Raw genomic sequence first — 16,779 nt, 5'->3', positions numbered from 1 at the left:
ATTTTCCTTGTGATGTTATTGTCTTAAATATGTTACACCATACGTGCATTTTAAAACGGTGGAGTGAACTAAAGAAGTTGGATAAATACCTCCTACAAGCATTGAACATATTGGCTAAAATAAGCACTGAAGCAAAGAGTAATTGTAAGAGGAGTTTCTATACAAAGGACAGCATAATTATGAGAGTGAATAAGAAGCTGAACATGGAAAATTATCTAATTCTGTCACAATCTCTTTCCCATCCCACACTGCCATTTTAAAAGAAAATGCTTACACAAAATGTCATGTTACTACCATAGGTGGTGGGTGAAGGCCCAGCTGGGGAAGGCAAGGCAAGCCCCAGCCCCCCTCCTTCCATCCGAAGCCTGCCCCTGAAACCAAGCCCCTCCCCACCAGCCCAATCCTCCTGGCTACCTGGAGAGCCAGGGCTGGCATGCTGTGGCCCAGCCTCAGCCTCAGCCCTTCCTGGTTGCTGGGGAAGCCAGGCTGCCGCACCACAGCCCCAGCCTTCCTGGCAGCCGGGGCGTGTAGACAATTTTGGGAAAGCTGTGTTTTCCCTTGCCTACATTACCGGCCACCCATGGTTACCACTCTCCAGTGGTCCAGAGGCAAAATAAATTTCTATCAAAAGTGGCATACAGCTACTACCCCATCAACATACTTCTCAATCACAAAGGCTACGTCTACACTGGCCCCTTTTCCGGAAGGGGCATGTAAATTTCATGAGTCGTCGTAGGGAAATCCGCGGGGGATTTAAATAGCCCCCGCGGCATTTAAATAAAAATGTCCGCCGCTTTTTTCCGGCTTTTAAAAAAACCGGAAAAGAGCGTCTACACTGGCCCCGATCCTCCGGAAAAAGCGCCCTTTTCCGGAGGCTCTTATTCCTACTTTGAAATAAGGAATAAGAGCCTCCGGAAAAGGGCGCTTTTTCCGGAGGATCGGGGCCAGTGTAGACGCTCTTTTCCGGCTTTTTTAAAAGCCGGAAAAAAGCGGCGGACATTTTTATTTAAATGCCGCGGGGGATATTTAAATCCCCCGCGGATTTCCCTACGACGACTCATGAAATTTACATGCCCCTTCCGGAAAAGGGGCCAGTGTAGACGTAGCCAAAATGTTTAGAGTAAGGAGAAGGATATTAATCACACAACTCAGATGCAGAAGAATTAAAGTTTCAATGCTTTCTAGACAATGGAGACAAAATGTCCAAAATGTAAGAGCTATTTTCTTCCTTTACATTGACCTTTTAATTATTATTCTTTTGCCTCTTTCCTTGCTCTCTGACAGAAGAAGTCTTAACAATAAGTAACAATGATCTGTTCTGGAACAAGGAAACAGGAGATGGAACAAAACTAGCACTACAGTAGATTGTTTCATTTCCAGGATTTCATTTATTCACAATTTCACATTACAAATAATATGTTGTAACTTAAGCATTTTAAAGTGAAAGATTATATGTCATTGGGACAACTCAGGTATGAATAGAGATATGGAATGTGACTGTAGCTAATATATAGACACTAACTAAGTATACCCTCCAGTATAAGCACATGCATAGCAAGAGTTTACAGTAACTTACCTCCATACACAATGCCAAACTGACCGGAACCTAGCACCTCATCAGCAAAGATCTGATATACAGAGCTGATATCCTATTACATGAAAAAGATAAGCCGCAAGCATTAGGAGCAATCAGAGAGAACATAAGAATGGCCATGCGGGGTCAGACCAAAGGTCCATCTAGCCCAGTATCCTGTCTTCTGACAATGGACAATTCTAGATGCCCCCAGAAGATATGAACAGAACAGGTAATCATCAAGTGATCCTACTGTTACCCAGTCCCAGCTTCTGACAAACAGAGGCTAGGGACACCATTCCTACCCACACTAGCTAATAAGCAATGAGCAAATATCCATTTGGACATTGAATAGTAATTGTTAATTTGAACTAAACTGTTAGGGTGCATCTAGACAGCATCCTTCTGTCAGAATAAGCTACTTATTCTGAGTCTTAAGTCCAAAGAGCTTATTTTGAAATTTGGTACTCTGTAGACAGTGCCAAATTTCAAAATAAGGCATAATTGCGATAAATCCCTTAACCCTCATGTAACAAGGGTTACAAGGACCCTGGAATAGTGCACGCACTATTTCGGGAAATAGCAGGTACTTTTAAAGATATTTCAAGTACAGGCAGTCCCCGGGTTACGTACAAGATAGGGACTGTAGGTTTGTTCTTAAGTTGAATCTGTATGTAAGTTGGAACTGGCGTCAGCCGCTGCTGAAACTGATCAGTTTTAACCGTGGCTGAATCTGGACGCCAGTTCTGATTTACCTACAGATTCAACTTAAGAAATCCAGGCGTCCCCAAGTCAGCTGCTGCTGAAACTGTTCAGCAGCTGATTCCAGGAAGCCCGGGGCAGAGCAACTCTGCCTCCGGCTTTCTGTAGTCAGCCGCTGGTCAGTTTCAGCAGCGGCTGACTTGGGGACGCCTGGGGCAGAGCAGCTGGGGTGCTGCCGGGTTGGTCTGGAGCGGCGCTGCGGGACCAACCCGGCAGCCCCCAGCTGCTCTACCCCAGGGGTAGGCAAGAAAAGCCTGGTCTGCTGGGGGGGGGGCACTAGCTGCACCACCCCCCCCAACAGACCAGGGAGACGGAGGTGGCGGGACCACCCAAGTCCTCCACGGCTTTGCTCCGTCTCCCTGGTCTGCTGATCTGGGAGACGCGGAGCAAAGCCGCAGAGAACGCGGGCAGCGGGACAGTCCAGGCGCACCGCGGCTGTCCCACTGCTGGCGTGCTCCAAGGCTTTGCTCCCCGTCTCCCTGCAGACCAGGGAGACGGGGAGCAAAGCCGCGGAGCACGCCCGCAGGGGACAGCTCAAGCGCGCCCGGGCTGTCCCTCTGCGGGCGTGCTCCAAGGCTTTGCTCCCCGTCTCCCTGCAGACCAGGGAGACGGGAAGCAGCTTTTCTCGCCCCGGAGGACGGGGGCGGCAGACTGCGGCGCATCTGGGCGTCCCACCGCTCCCGTCCTCTGGGGCGAGAAAAGCCCCGTTCGTAAGTCGGATCCGCGTAACTCGGGGACTGCCTGTATCCCAAAATAGCAATGAAATCTAAACATACTCAGAATCATGCTTTTAACAAACAGTTTGAAATTAAAGGCTTTTTGGGGGATTTTTGTGGGGGGGGAAAAAGAGGAGGAATTTAAACTATGGGACAGATCCAAAGCTACTTCAAGTTGTTGTATCTCCACAGAAGATCTGCCTCATAGTACAGGCAGTCCCGGGTTACATACAAGATAGGGACTATAGGTTTGTTCTTAAGTTGAATTTGTACGTAACTCGGAACTGGCTCCAGATTCAGCCACTGCTGCTGAAACTGACCATGGGCTGACTACAGGAAGCCCGAGGCAGAGTTGCTCTGCCCCCAGCTTCCTGGAATCAGCCACTGATCAGTTTCAACAGCGGTTGAATCTGGAGCCTGGGACAGAACAGCTGGGGCACTGCCGGGTAGGTCCCCCCAGGACCAACCCGGCAGCACCCCAGCTGCTCTACCCCAGGCGTCCACAACAAAAGCCTAGTCTGCTGGGGGGGGGGAGCGCACTAGCTGCGCCCCTCCCCCCCCCCCCAGCAGACCAGGGAGATCCGGAGGAAAGCCGCGGAGGCGGCGGGGTCCCGCGCCTCCAAGGCTTTGCTCCGGGTGTCCCTGGTCCGCTGGGGGGGGTCCCCAGCAGACCAGGGACACCCCGAGCAAAGCCGCAGAGGCGGGGAAGGTCCCGCGCCTCTGCGGCTTTGCTCTGGAGCAAAGCCTTGGAGGCGGGGACCCCGCTGCCTTCGCGGCTTTGCTTCGGGTGTCACTGGTCTGCTCGGGGTGTCCCTGGTCTGCTGGGAGGGGTCCCCAGCAGACCAGGGACACCCCAAGCAAAGCCACAGAGGCGGCGGGGTCCTGTGCCTCCAAGGCTTTGCTCCGGAGCAAAGCTGCAGAGGCGCGGGACCGCCCTCCCCCCCGCCTCTGCGGCTTTGCTCGGGGTGTCCCTGGTCTGCTGGGGACCCCCACAGCAGACCAGGGACACCCGGAGCAGCTTTTCTCGCCCCAGAGGATGCGGTGGTGGGACCACTGCGCGTCTGGGTGGTCCCGCCGCCCGCGAGTTCTGGGGTGAGAAAAGCCCTGTTCGTAAGTGCGGATCCGACATAAGTCGGATCCGCATAACTCGGGGACTGCCTGTATTTAGCAACAGTACGATGACAGTAAAAAAATAACAATTTTGTACTGACATATGTGCAAACTCTACCTGTTATTCTGAATATTGGTGACTATCTGATATCTCATTCTTAAAAAATCCAGAACACATTGTTAGTTCAATCTGTTCCAGGTTCTAATAATGAGAGTCCAAACAAAAGGTTAAAAACCTATCTAATATATATTAATTCTAATGAAAATCGCCTGCCTTTATGTATAGGAAAATATACAAAATTAAACCAAAAGTATTTGGAGAATTATTGCACCACCTACAAATGTATGTTTCCTATTCTGTGGGTGTCATTAGTTTGGAAAAGAAATAAAAGGGAAGAAACTTTCTCTCAGGAAATTCTAGTCATTGTGTGAGATGTGATGACACACACTCAACAAAAACCCGTAAGGGAAACCAGTTTATGTGCTTAATGAGAATAAAGAGTTTCATGGCTATAAAACTAGGTGTTTTATCCTGACCATTTTATGAGACATTCTTTCTTACTATCAACTTCTGTACAAAAAAAAGAGTCCGGGCACATAATACTATTTTTGTACATGACTCACCACATTCTCCTGGATCTGGCAATTTGAAACCGAGATGCTGAGAGATAACTCTTCTGCAATAAGAAGGAAAATATAATTATATAAGATAAAGTAAAATTTAACAGACTTCTAGCAATGTAGCCAGAGTGAAAGACTGCACTGGTGTTCTGAACTATGTATGTCCAGATTCAAAAGTCACATGTTGATTTAGACAATCTGGTCTGGGTTTTGTTTTGTGAAGCAATAGTTCAGAATTTGTAAAATGCCAAAATTGATCAGAAAACAGGTAAAAAGATTAGAACAATTTGTACAAGGCCTGGAGCTGGAAACCGCACAGCCCCCCTGAGGCACCCTGGGGACGCCCCTGCCTGGCCCAGCAGCACCGTGTGGCGCCCCAGGAGCGCCCGGTTAGGGCCTGGCTGGCCTGTAGCTTGGGCCAGCTCTGACTCCAGCCCCAGGAATCGGAAGGCAGAAGCCGAAGGTAAGGGAGGGGAGGGGAAGGGGGGAAAATAAGAGGAAGGTGTGGGAGAGGAAGGGGCTCGTGCTGAGGGGAGAGAGGCAGGTCAGGAGAAGAAAGGGGAAAGCACAAAGGGACAGGGTAGAGGAGAGAGAAATGCCAGGGGGCCAAGTGGAGACAATGAGGAAAAGGGCAGGAGGGGAGGTGTCAGTGGGAGGAGGGACAGGGTGATGCTGGGAGAGGAGAGAGTAAGGGCATTGGTGGTTAGAGGGGGGAAGGGGAGGTGCTAGGAGGCTTGAAAGGAGGGGTGGACATGAGAAAGGTGGGGATGGAGCAAGGCATGTGTGAGGGCACAGAGGTATAAGGGGAATGGGGGCAGAGGGTGGTGAGGGGGTGGGCATCAGGGAAAAAGAGGGCAAAGGGGGCAAGGCCAGTGAGGGAAGGGGGAGGTACCAGGAGGGTGCAGGGCTAAAGGAAGGTGCAGGTGCCAGGGGATTCTGGGGTGAAGCAGAAGGGCAGACACCTTCAGGGGAGGAACCAGCACCAGACAAGGTGCAGGGCAGGTGTGTAGAGGGAGATGTTAGGAGAGGGGATGAGGAGGGGTAGCTCACATGATCAGAGTGGGGCTACTGGAGGAGTGGGTACAGGGGGAGTGAAGGGCTGGTGGAGGGGGGCAGGTCACAGGAGTGCTGAGGGCAGTGAGAAGGGAAGGCGTCAGGACAACAGAGGAGGGTGAGGGGTTGGGGGGCAGCAGGGTAGCTGATGGAGCAAGGGGAGGAGACATGACAGCAGAGGAAAAAGGTAGAGATTTATGAGATATTTAATAATAACTTGGGTGCCTCAGTGGCACATGCAAACAAGCCACATGAACTCAGTACTGGTGCACAACACAAAATTCATTCTGCTCATGGGAGGAAACTCTTAGAGGAAACACTTCCCCCAGCCTCTTCGCCCCCAAGTTAATGTCACATACATTGGGGTAATGCAACTGCAGGATAGTTGCATGAGGGGAGTTGGGGGGGGTGTCACATGACACCTTTTATTTCTGGTCATGTGTCCATCTTGCCAGGAGAGTATTACCTCCAGAGGTGTGGCCAATGGGGGTCAGAGGGCGTGGTTAACAGGGTCAGGGGTGTGGCTAATGGGGGTCAAAGTACATTTTTAAAAAATTCTTTGGGTGCACACCCTAATGAAATGTCCTGCACACACCTATGTAGGCAGTATTTACATCCCATTACTAGCTACCTTTCTTGTGCTTACAGTTAGGATGTAACTATACAAATATGAAAGGAATTAGGTGGACAGTACCATAAAGTATTAGTTTCTTAAATGTAAGGGAGTTTTAACTAAACGAACAATCCTTTTTTTTTGAAATGTCATATTAAAAGTACTTTAGTCATGACCTGTATTAAGTGCATCAACCATGTGTGAATTTTACAGACAATAAAGGTTTTGTAATATGCATTTATGATGGAAATGACAAGAGATTCTTAACTACTGTTTGGTTCCGCAAGTGAAAAGATTTCTTTTCACAGTTAAGATGACAAAATTCCATGTGTATCTAAAAATTAAGTAAGGCTCCAATTCAATAAAGCATTTAAATGAATATTTCACTTTAAATACACGCTGAAAGGCTTTCCTGAATTGAAGCCTAAATCAGTAACAGCTTCAATATATGAACAACAGTGCCTTGTCTGCCTTCTTACTGTGATCTTTTCCTTGTCCTGCTGCAGTACACACGCTAGCTTGAGGAGTGACTGGCATCAACGCCTGACGGATGGCTTTCTCCCAGCTCTGAGCTACGTCAAGTCCCACTCCAGTGGCAGCAAGAACAGGATTGTGATGGGTGTTGCCATTGTTTTCACCAACAAAGTATACCATGGTGTCAGTGATGATCTCAAAACAGTGTGGGTTGCTGCCCTGCACCATGTTTGAGAAATCTCGGGGCTGATTCACCTGGAGAATTTCTGAAAGTGGAATCTCCTGAAGAAAAATATTAAGTGTTAAAAATTCTGAAAACATACATGTATTATAACATCTTGGAACTTACAAGTTAGGAATCATTACAGCCACTGAACTGAATGTTTTGGTAATGTCAAATTTCATATTACTACTAACTTCCCTGTCTTCCCAAATCGCTGTACACTTTCCACCGTGCTGCTTATTTCCATGCATATTTAGGGCTCAATCCAGCACTCTTAAGTCAAACCAGCATTAACTTAAATAGGAGCACAGCTTAAACAAACATCATGGGTTCTGCCGCTTAGTAATAGGATTGTATTTAGATTTTTTAAATAGCAGTATAACTAGTATTTGGGCCAGGACATCATTGCATTAAATACCAAACATACGCATAATTATATCCTTTTTGTGAAGGGTTTACAACTAAGAGAAGATACAAGTGTGACCAAAACCAAGCAGGAATAGGAGGCAAAAGACAACAGCAACAGTGATAAGAATATGTGGTTACCTATGCTAGTTATGTGCACAATTATAAAAAACCTCAACATTTCCTTTCTATATAAACATTTGATATTCCCATTGTCACTCTATATTGTCATTATCAGCTGGCAAATTACCACAGAATCATGGCAGAAGAGGGACTTGGAGAAAGATTTGAAAAAAGAGAGGGTTGTTAAGTTATGGACGAGTTAGTCGAGGGCATTCCCTGCAAATGCGAAAGAACATGAAAGAACACCTGGGAAAAGTGGACAAGCAAGTGAAGTAGGTTGGCATTATAGTGAGAAGGCAGGGTCACTCAATAAAAGACAAGAACAGATAAGCAGGGAGCATAAAATTGTGAAAGGTTTTAAAGGTGAAGACAAAAAGCCTTCAAGTAGAGAAAAGTAAGAGTAATTGGAGAGATCTGAAGAGGTAGTGACACAAGGTGAGAAGCGACTGAAGAAAATCTTAAAAGCTGTGTTTTGAACAGACTGGACTGGGGAAATATGAGCATCAGAGAGGTCTGAGAAGAAAAGATGACATTGGTCAAGATAGGAAGGAGGAGGATAAGAATTTTAGCTATGTGAACAGATAAATAGCTGGATCAGCTGTTTGTCGGCTCAGAGCGGCAGCCATGTAAATTTAAATGAAGCGGCGATTATTTAAATCGCCGCTTCATTTTACTATGTCTGGTAGTCTAATCTACATGCCTCTGGCGACAGAGGCATGTAGTCTAGACGTACCCTTAGAGATGTAATGGAGGAAGAAACTGCAAGATTTGGACACAGCCTGATGGCATTCAGCAATGAGGGTGGGGAGGAGATCTCTGCTTAGGTTATAAACACATTGTGAATATTTCACCACAAAAGATATTACTCTATTAATAATCTGCAGGAATTATTGGCATACCAGAACTATTTACTGGGAGGCTGCATGGCAAGATAAGAACACAGGAATGCATTTCACTGATCTTGGGTAAATTACTCCTCAGAGAACAAATTTCAAGTTATATCTTAGGAACTTAAAAGTAAATACAGAGGATCAAGTGAACATCTACAGTAAACATGTATAATAAGAGAAGACCCCAGTTTTCAACAAGGCCAGTCAGAAGTGAGCAAGTAGACAAGTTAGAAAAATAACAAAGCAGATGACAGAAGTTATACAGAGTGAAAAATACCTTCTAAAGCTGAGCACCATCCATGTTAAACTCATTGTCAAGTTATTTATTTACCATTACCCGTTGTTCAAACAAATTTCCTCTGCATTCTCTTTTTAAAATCTGACAAGTCATATAGGCTCAATCTCCAATACAGGATATTTAGGTTATATATTAGGAAGGCCTTTCTAACTATAATGATAGCTAAGCACTGGAATACTCTTCCAAGGGAAGTTGGGAAATGGCTGGAGGTTCTTAAGAAAAAGTTACACCTTCACTTGACAAGGATGGTCTAGGTATATTTGAACACAGGGGCCTAGACTAGATGACCTCTCAAGGTTCTTTCAAGCCCTATATTTCTGTGATTCTAAGTTACAGTCCCATCTGTACAACAATCAATCTATTTCTTCTACAATAGTATCTGTAACAGATTTAAAACTTCTGATCACCAGTTAGCTAAACTATCTAGGGATGTAATAGTATAGTCGATTAACCGACAAGAAAAAAAGCTTATATGTTAATGTATAGTCTACATGCTCCCCCCCCCCCCCTTTACCAGTACATTTTTTAGCAGGCTGGTCAGCAGCTCACCTCAGTCTCGGCTTGCACTGGGTCCTAGACCTACCCCCACTGCGGCTCTGCATAAAGTGTATTAGGAGCCAGACGGGCAGGCAGCCTGGCTCAGTTCCTGCTCATGCCGGGTCCGGGAGCTCAGACCCCTCCCCACCGGATATTGGCTGCCCGGGACCATAGAATAGTCAACTAACTGATAAGAATTCATGAGGTGAATTGACTATTCAATTAACCAATATTTAACATCCCTAAAACTATCCAGTAACTGCTAACAACCTTCGTATAATAAATTAACACCCCCTTTAAATAACAGTTTAAATACTTTTCAAGTAAGAGACATTTAGTCCAATTGATTAAGCAAAGGAATGGGAAGCATGGGCTCTTAAGGTTCTATGCATAGCTCTTCTTTTGGCAAAACACCATCTTTCTGTCTCAGTTCTGATCTATGGAACAGGGATAATATTTATCATTCTACCTCACAGGGTTTGTTGTGAGGGTAACTGGATGTGTGTATAGTAACAAGTAAAGTACTATATAAATGTAAAATATTTTTACCTTGTAATATTTTGTTCCAGATTCATTTTGAAATAGCGTAAGACATTTACTATCCAGTCTCCAATAATGTCTCTTTCTCTACAAGACATACCACAGAGCATCATGAGGCACAAGCAAAACTACTAAAACTTAGTTTCCAGACATTTAAAGTACAAGATTTGATTTACAATACTCATGAAATACTACATACTGAATGTCAGGCTACAGCTGCTAGAATTTTCAGTTTACATTGGATGCATGAAAGAATGTCTACTTTGGGATACACACACCAATATTTAAAACTCAAGAACAGATGCAATTCACAAATTGTAAAGAATGGTTACTTACCCAGTGATAACTGTGGTTCTTTGAGAAGTGTTGTCTACATGGATTTCAGTCATGGTTCATGTACTACACGCAGGTAAGACCAGATTCCTTTGGCTAGCTGTGTCTGCTGGGGCCATATCTGCACTCTACACATTCTTGCATACCTCTCCTCCAAGGATATCAAGGGATTACACAGCCCAACCATCCCTCAAGTCCCTTTGCCAATACAGAATCCCAGAGGACAATGACTCTGTAGTAGTGGTGAGGAGGGTGGATCATAAAATCCATATGGACAACACATCTTGAAAAAATCACAGTTAATGTAAGGTAACTCTTCTTGATGAGTGATTGTCCATTCTTGGTGACTAACAAGAAGCTATTTGCTTGGATGTGCGTACTAAGAGTTCTACTTAAAATAATGACTGCAGAATAACCAATTTGAAAGTCTCTGCCAAAGAGTAGTGTCCTATAAAGTGCCTACCTTAAAATGTCAAGTATTAAGACATTCTACAAACAGGTAGCACAGATTGCCAGGACTCTAGTGAAATGAACTCTAATGTGGAATCTAACTTGGATAGTTTTTATAAAACTGAAGACCAACTTTGACCCCTTTGGTGGGGGATACAGGTTGTCCCCTTATCAACGAAGGCTAGGGATAGTCTGAAAATCTTATCAAATGATTTTTTTCCTGTTGATGGAAAAGGAGAGTCCATTACTAAAACATCTAGGTTAGGGCTAGCTTCCCAAAAGCTGAGTGGTGTTTGAGGGGAAAAAAACTGGGAGGTGAATAGATTGGTTTATATGGAACGCTGAGACAACCTTGGAGAGAAAATGAAATATCATCTTGAAACAAAGAGAATGTGTCTTGAAGGCCTGATTCTACCCTACACTTCAAGCTAATGTAATGACTACTACCACTGCTTTTTTTTGGTGTTTAAAAAAAAAAAAGTGCCGGTACTCCAGAGGAAAAGTTGTTGAGCTCTGACTGGAGGTGCCGGTACTGCGTTGGAGGCACTGGTACTGCATACCGGGCAGTACTATCACCAAAAAAAAAAAGGAGCACTGACTACTACAAAGGCAAACTTCATCATCAGGTGGCTAAGGGCTCAAAAGAGAGGACACATCAACTCTGCTAACACTATACTTAAGTTCAAAAGGGGGAAACTGGGGAAAGAACATGAAAGAAGCCCTTAAGGAACCTTGTCACTCTAGGTGGAAAATACAATCTGGTCCCAGATGAGAGGAAAACACATAGCTACTGCTGCTAAATGCACTGTTATGGTGTTAACTGAAAGCCTAGATCAAGGGTTCTCAAATTTCATTGCACCATGATCCCCGTTTGATAGAAAAAATATTACATGACTCTAGGCAAAGGGCAGGGAAGCAAAGCCTGAGCCTGCCTGAGCCCTGCCACTCCTGGTGGCTCAGGGGACCCCAAAGCCCCAGGCAAAAAAACTGTCCCCCATCATCCAAGGTTGAAGCCCTTGGTCTCAGGCTTCAGTCCCTGGACCCAACAAGTCTAAGCCAGCTTTGGTGACCCCCATTAAAAGAGGACTGTGACCCACTATGGGGTCCCAGCCCACAGTTTGAGAACTGCTGACTAGACAATTTTGGGACTAGGAAATAGGGAATCAATTCCTTCCTAGATTTGCTTAGTCATACTATTATTGTATAGATATAAAAATACTCAATTACATTCTAAAGAAGGACACATGCATAATTAAACCACATTTTTAAACACAAGGGAAACTAATTTATTGATGTAAACAAGTATCCCTTACAATAAAATAGATATGTGAAGGAATTTAAGATACTAACCAGATTATCTCTGCTGGTATAGTGAACCATCCACCCTTCCTTCACCATTGTACTGCTCTTCCTTTTTGTGTGCTTGATTGATTGTACAACCCTCATTAATGGAATATTATTGCTTGTTGATGGACTAAGTTTAAAAAAAAGTTTACAACAATCAGAAATCATTAAGATTTAACGACAATTATATTAGTACTATACTGTGTGTTTTCAGGAACAGACATCTTTTCTTACCAATAAATGCTGTGTCTTTGATTGACAAGGTCAGCTTCTAAGTAAGTTGAACACTACTACCAAAATGAGCATCCAAGTGAATAGCAGGGTTTTTCAGCTGCAACACGTTGTCATATGGTTCCTACTAGCTTCACCAATACAAATGTGAAAGCACTTACAATAGAGAGGTATGTTTAATTAAAGATAAGATATGCCTGGCTGGAATGAGAATGACTAAAGAAATAAGGCTCTCTCACAAAAAAATAATTGAATGGCCTTTTTTCCCCCTAAAAACAAGAAAATAGTACCACTAATGCCTATGTACTGTTATTCTAGTCCACTGATTAGCTATACCATAATACTACTATTCCACTGGTCATCTATACCTGTACATGTGACATAAGCTGTCCACCTAGGTAGAAACATTTGAGTCACACCTTCACTAAATTTTACCAACAAAATTCCACTAGTGTTAGTTCAAGTGCAGACCAGGCTCCAATGGTTTCTAACATTTGTATCCATTAATTAGCTAAACCTGAGGTTTATCCAACTTTGTGAATAAAAACCTCCAGTGTCCTGTACAAAAAGCAGTGGTAGCACTGGCGGGAATGATTTGCAAGCCTAGCTTCAGAGAACATGACGACATTTTTCAAAGTAGTACAGAAGTTTTAAAAAATTACTTAAAGTAACATACCCAAACTGGATAATGATTGTCTGATGCAAGCCCAAGAAGATTTAAGTAACAGCAGAAACCAAATTCTCTCTCTCAAATCGACTTTATGTAAGTAAACACAATTGATATACAAGCTGTATACTGAAAAATCAACACTCACATCAAAATATAAACCACAAAAATTGAAATATCAACTCCCTTAGCCAAACTCAAATGGAATTAAAACACAAGAACTAAATCCATTTAGGTCTATTTAAAATAGGAATAAATTTGATCCAAGATCAATAGCATAAAATAGGCATGAAGATCTTTGAGAGAAAGGCATTTTCCACTGACTAATCTGTAATTCTAACCATTTTTCAATAAGGTGATTTATTTCCAGGCTGACAATCACAATACAACAACTTTTGCAAGAAAAATATCCCACATATATCTGTGCCAGAGTGACCAAACTGTGGCTTGTGCGCTGCATGCAACTCTTTTACGGTTAACGTGGGGCTCTTGGAGGCTCTCTTACATCCCCCATTCTCTGTCTACTAGACTGTTGAGGGAGCTAGGGCTTCTACCCAGCAGGCAGAGATGCTGGAACAATTTTTATAGAAGGGGTACTGAGAGCTATTGAACCAAACTGTAAATCCTGTATATAATGGAAACCATCTCAAACTAGAGGGTATGGGCAGCACCTCTGCACCCCTCGTTTCAGCACCAGTGCCAGTAGACAGGGGAGACTTGGGGCTTTAGCTTACAGGGAGGTGCTTACAGGACTCAGGGCTTCAGCAGGAACACACCCCAAGACCTCACAAGGCTGCAGAGCTGAAGTGCCTAGCCCCATCACTTCGTCGCAGGACTCTCAAACTTCTGAAGGTTGCTGTATGCTACTTAGAGTATCAGGAAGTTTGACCATCCCTGATCTGTTTTTAACTTATTTGGAACTGAATGTTTTAGCTTTAATTGGAACTGAATATTTTGTAAAACTGCAAATGAAGATCTAACTAACAGCAACAAATCTGGAACAAAAACTGTATAGTTTAGTATACAGTGTTGGGGAATGGAATGCCTGTAGCACAAAAATCTGTGGCACTGCTCACCTGATAGTTTTGACAGCATCTTCATCTTTGTCCACATCAAGATCGGAAGGGTCCATAAAGAACATTTTATCCTCTGGAGGAGAAGGTTCTTCTACATCATCCAAACCCCTGCTACCGTCAATGTTTATTTCATTGCTGTCAACTTCCATTGGCATGTCCAAATCTTGACCTGGACTAGAAGGTTCTAACAGCAGACAGAATTGAATTACCTTAAGCAAAGACAAGTCACAGAACTCTCCCTCTGAAACACAGTCTTACCCCCAAAAAAATCAAGTCACAGACAAAAACACTGTTAACCACACTTGTGGAACCATTTTAAATCCTACGATTTCCTCACTGATGTAGAGAGTATAAAGAACTAATGCAGGCCTCATTTCATATTACCAAGATTAGAGGTCAGCCAAAACAGTCCTCATGAGAAAATTACAGGCAATATTCTATGGTCTGGATTCACAGAATTACTAAAGTTATTTGTACCACATATGCTGTGAGTAATACAAAATGGCCTTAAAGTTGATGGTAATGGTGAAGTCCCTGTTCAAGGAAACACTACACCAATAGCAAGCTTCCCCTGTGCCAACTGACCTCCCACTCCAGCATAGAGGAGAGTAGAGTTAGGGGTAATCCAAAGAAGGTAGGGTGTGGCAGAACAGAGTTTGTGCACACTCAGTTCTTCACTAGTGCAAGTCAGAACTGCTCCCCTGCAGCTTTCAGTTATGTTGGCAGTGCCAGGTGGCCAAGAACTAGGGAGATGCAACCAGTCAGTTGTGACTCCACCTCTCCAACCTAACTGCATAAATTTCAAACAGAATGGAGAATCAAGCCTATGTCTTCCCTTTTGAATGGGACAAGACAGACAAAAGAAAAATGATATTGGAAAGGATAAGACCTAAAGAATTTAGGAAAAGGTGACTCTTCCCCCTTTAGGAACAGAGTCCTATTAAAGCAAAGCTCCAAGAAGTTAGTGGAAATTCTCTTTCTTCAGATACATACAGAAGTATATTATAAAGTATTGTTTGGTTGATTGGCCATTAAAATGTGTCATTAAGAAAGAATGTTTCCCCATACAATTTTCCATTGTACTCCATTAAAAATGGACCTTTTTTCAACAAAGAGAGAAAGCTGTCCTTCATGAAAAATACTAAGTAGATTGAGTACAATTTAAATTTGTTTTTGGACATGAACAAATGTTCCTAATTCTTGACTTCAAGCAAAAACTCAAATCAAGTATATTGAGCTTGCCAAAAAAATTTAAGTAACTTTTTAATCACCAGAGACATGTGGGTCTTAAAGCCAAACCTTTAATTCTCAGTTACTTTACAGGGACAATTTTTTATCCAGGAAGGAAAAAGGAGTGGAAAAGAGCCTTTAATTAACTTTAGCCTTTAAAAATATTCAGAGTTAAAAGGAACAGAAAGTAATAAAAATAAGGTTTGTATGTTTTGTTAAGTCTCCAGAGATATTTCACTATTTGAAAATATCTTTCCTACCTCCATTGAACACCACCTCTCCGAGACAGTCTCTAGGGACTTTAGATGCACAACGTTTGTGACAGTTAAATCTGCAATCTAAAATAGAAAAAAATCCACATGTTTAAGTTAGTTTTACTCATACTTAGAAAGAGTCACTGAAATGACTAATCACATTATTTTTAACAAAGGTATTCAACTTCAGGCCAGAAAGTAAGTCAACAATCTTGTCATGAATTCACTTGCCGAAAGGGCTCCACTGCAATTCACTCAATTACATTGGTACCTATGACTATTCTTTTATCTCTTCTCTCTGCAAGAAATACACTATTCTGCCTCCCTCTTATTTTATTTAATCCTGATTTATTTACTACTCTGGTTCTCTTCTTTCATACTTTCCCTTCTCCATCCTGAGTTCCTTTTTTCATTGTTTTGGGCTTAGAGTGGCTCCTCCCCACCCTTTGTTCTAATTGCAGTTACGGAACTAAAGTTTTACTCTGACCTTCATTGCAACCATCACGGCCACTATGAAACCAAGTCTTTCACCACCTGACAGTTCCCTGATATTTCTCTCATCAGCATAGTTACCATATCTTAAAGATTTTCTATGCCTCCAGAACTACTTTTGAACCAACAAACTAGTCCTTCCTGCTGCTGCCCACATGAAATCACCAGCGGTTTCTCGCTTCCTCAGGATTAACACAAACAGTTCAGCCTCCTACCCTTTAACTAGTGCCCTATTTGGTCTTCAGAGCACCTAGCCTGACCAAATGTCAACACAGTAATTTCCCCTTTTCCCCAGGACTGTTTCTAATAAGATGTACAGAATAAGGTCAGTTTTCTGGTTTACTTTTGAATAACTGGAGGTAGAGAGATGAAGATGCTCAGAATCCCAATAAGGAGCTGTGAAGAAAGGGTCATACTAAGGATGTTAAATATCAGTTAACTGAATAGTCGATTAACCTCATGAATTCTTTTCGGTTACTCGACTATTTTATAGTCCCTGGGGGGAGGGGGGAGGGCGCAGCAGCCAGCGTGCTCTGGTCCCACTCCCAAGAAGCCCCGTGCCACTCCACACTGCTGTCTATAGCATTAACATATTTTGCTTATCAGTTAATCAATTACACTATTACATCCCTAAGTCATACTACATGAAATGCTGGTCACCTCTATTTTTCATTTCTCTTCCTTCATGCCCACTGCTCACATCTCTATACTTCTGCTAACCATATCTACTGAAATTAACTTCTATGAAATTGGGGATAGAGGAT

General features: G+C 43.3%; 1 protein-coding gene across 4 annotated transcripts in view; it reads right to left on the bottom strand.

The window, feature by feature from the left end:
- PRKD3 (protein kinase D3) overlaps window positions 1–16,779 on the bottom strand; it is a 108,347-nt gene that overhangs the window by 22,904 nt on the left and 68,664 nt on the right. For all 4 annotated transcript variants that reach the window (XM_075924927.2, XM_075924926.2, XM_089777380.1 and 1 more), the window contains 7 exons: window positions 15,530–15,607; window positions 14,040–14,223; window positions 12,072–12,195; window positions 9,948–10,025; window positions 6,928–7,204; window positions 4,786–4,838; window positions 1,577–1,649 (listed from right to left, as the gene is read on the bottom strand). In XM_075924927.2, coding sequence (XP_075781042.2) covers window positions 1,577–1,649; window positions 4,786–4,838; window positions 6,928–7,204; window positions 9,948–10,025; window positions 12,072–12,195; window positions 14,040–14,223; window positions 15,530–15,607 — 867 coding nt within the window. The remainder of the gene's footprint in view (window positions 1–1,576; window positions 1,650–4,785; window positions 4,839–6,927; window positions 7,205–9,947; window positions 10,026–12,071; window positions 12,196–14,039; window positions 14,224–15,529; window positions 15,608–16,779) is intronic.

This window comes from Pelodiscus sinensis, chromosome 3 (genome assembly GCF_052426305.1).
Source record: "Pelodiscus sinensis isolate ZL-2025 chromosome 3, ASM5242630v1, whole genome shotgun sequence".
In the NCBI taxonomy this organism is placed as follows: domain Eukaryota; kingdom Metazoa; phylum Chordata; order Testudines; family Trionychidae; genus Pelodiscus; species Pelodiscus sinensis.
The sequence above is the reverse complement of the archived record's forward strand: the minus strand, read 5'-3'. Positions and strand labels throughout refer to the sequence as shown.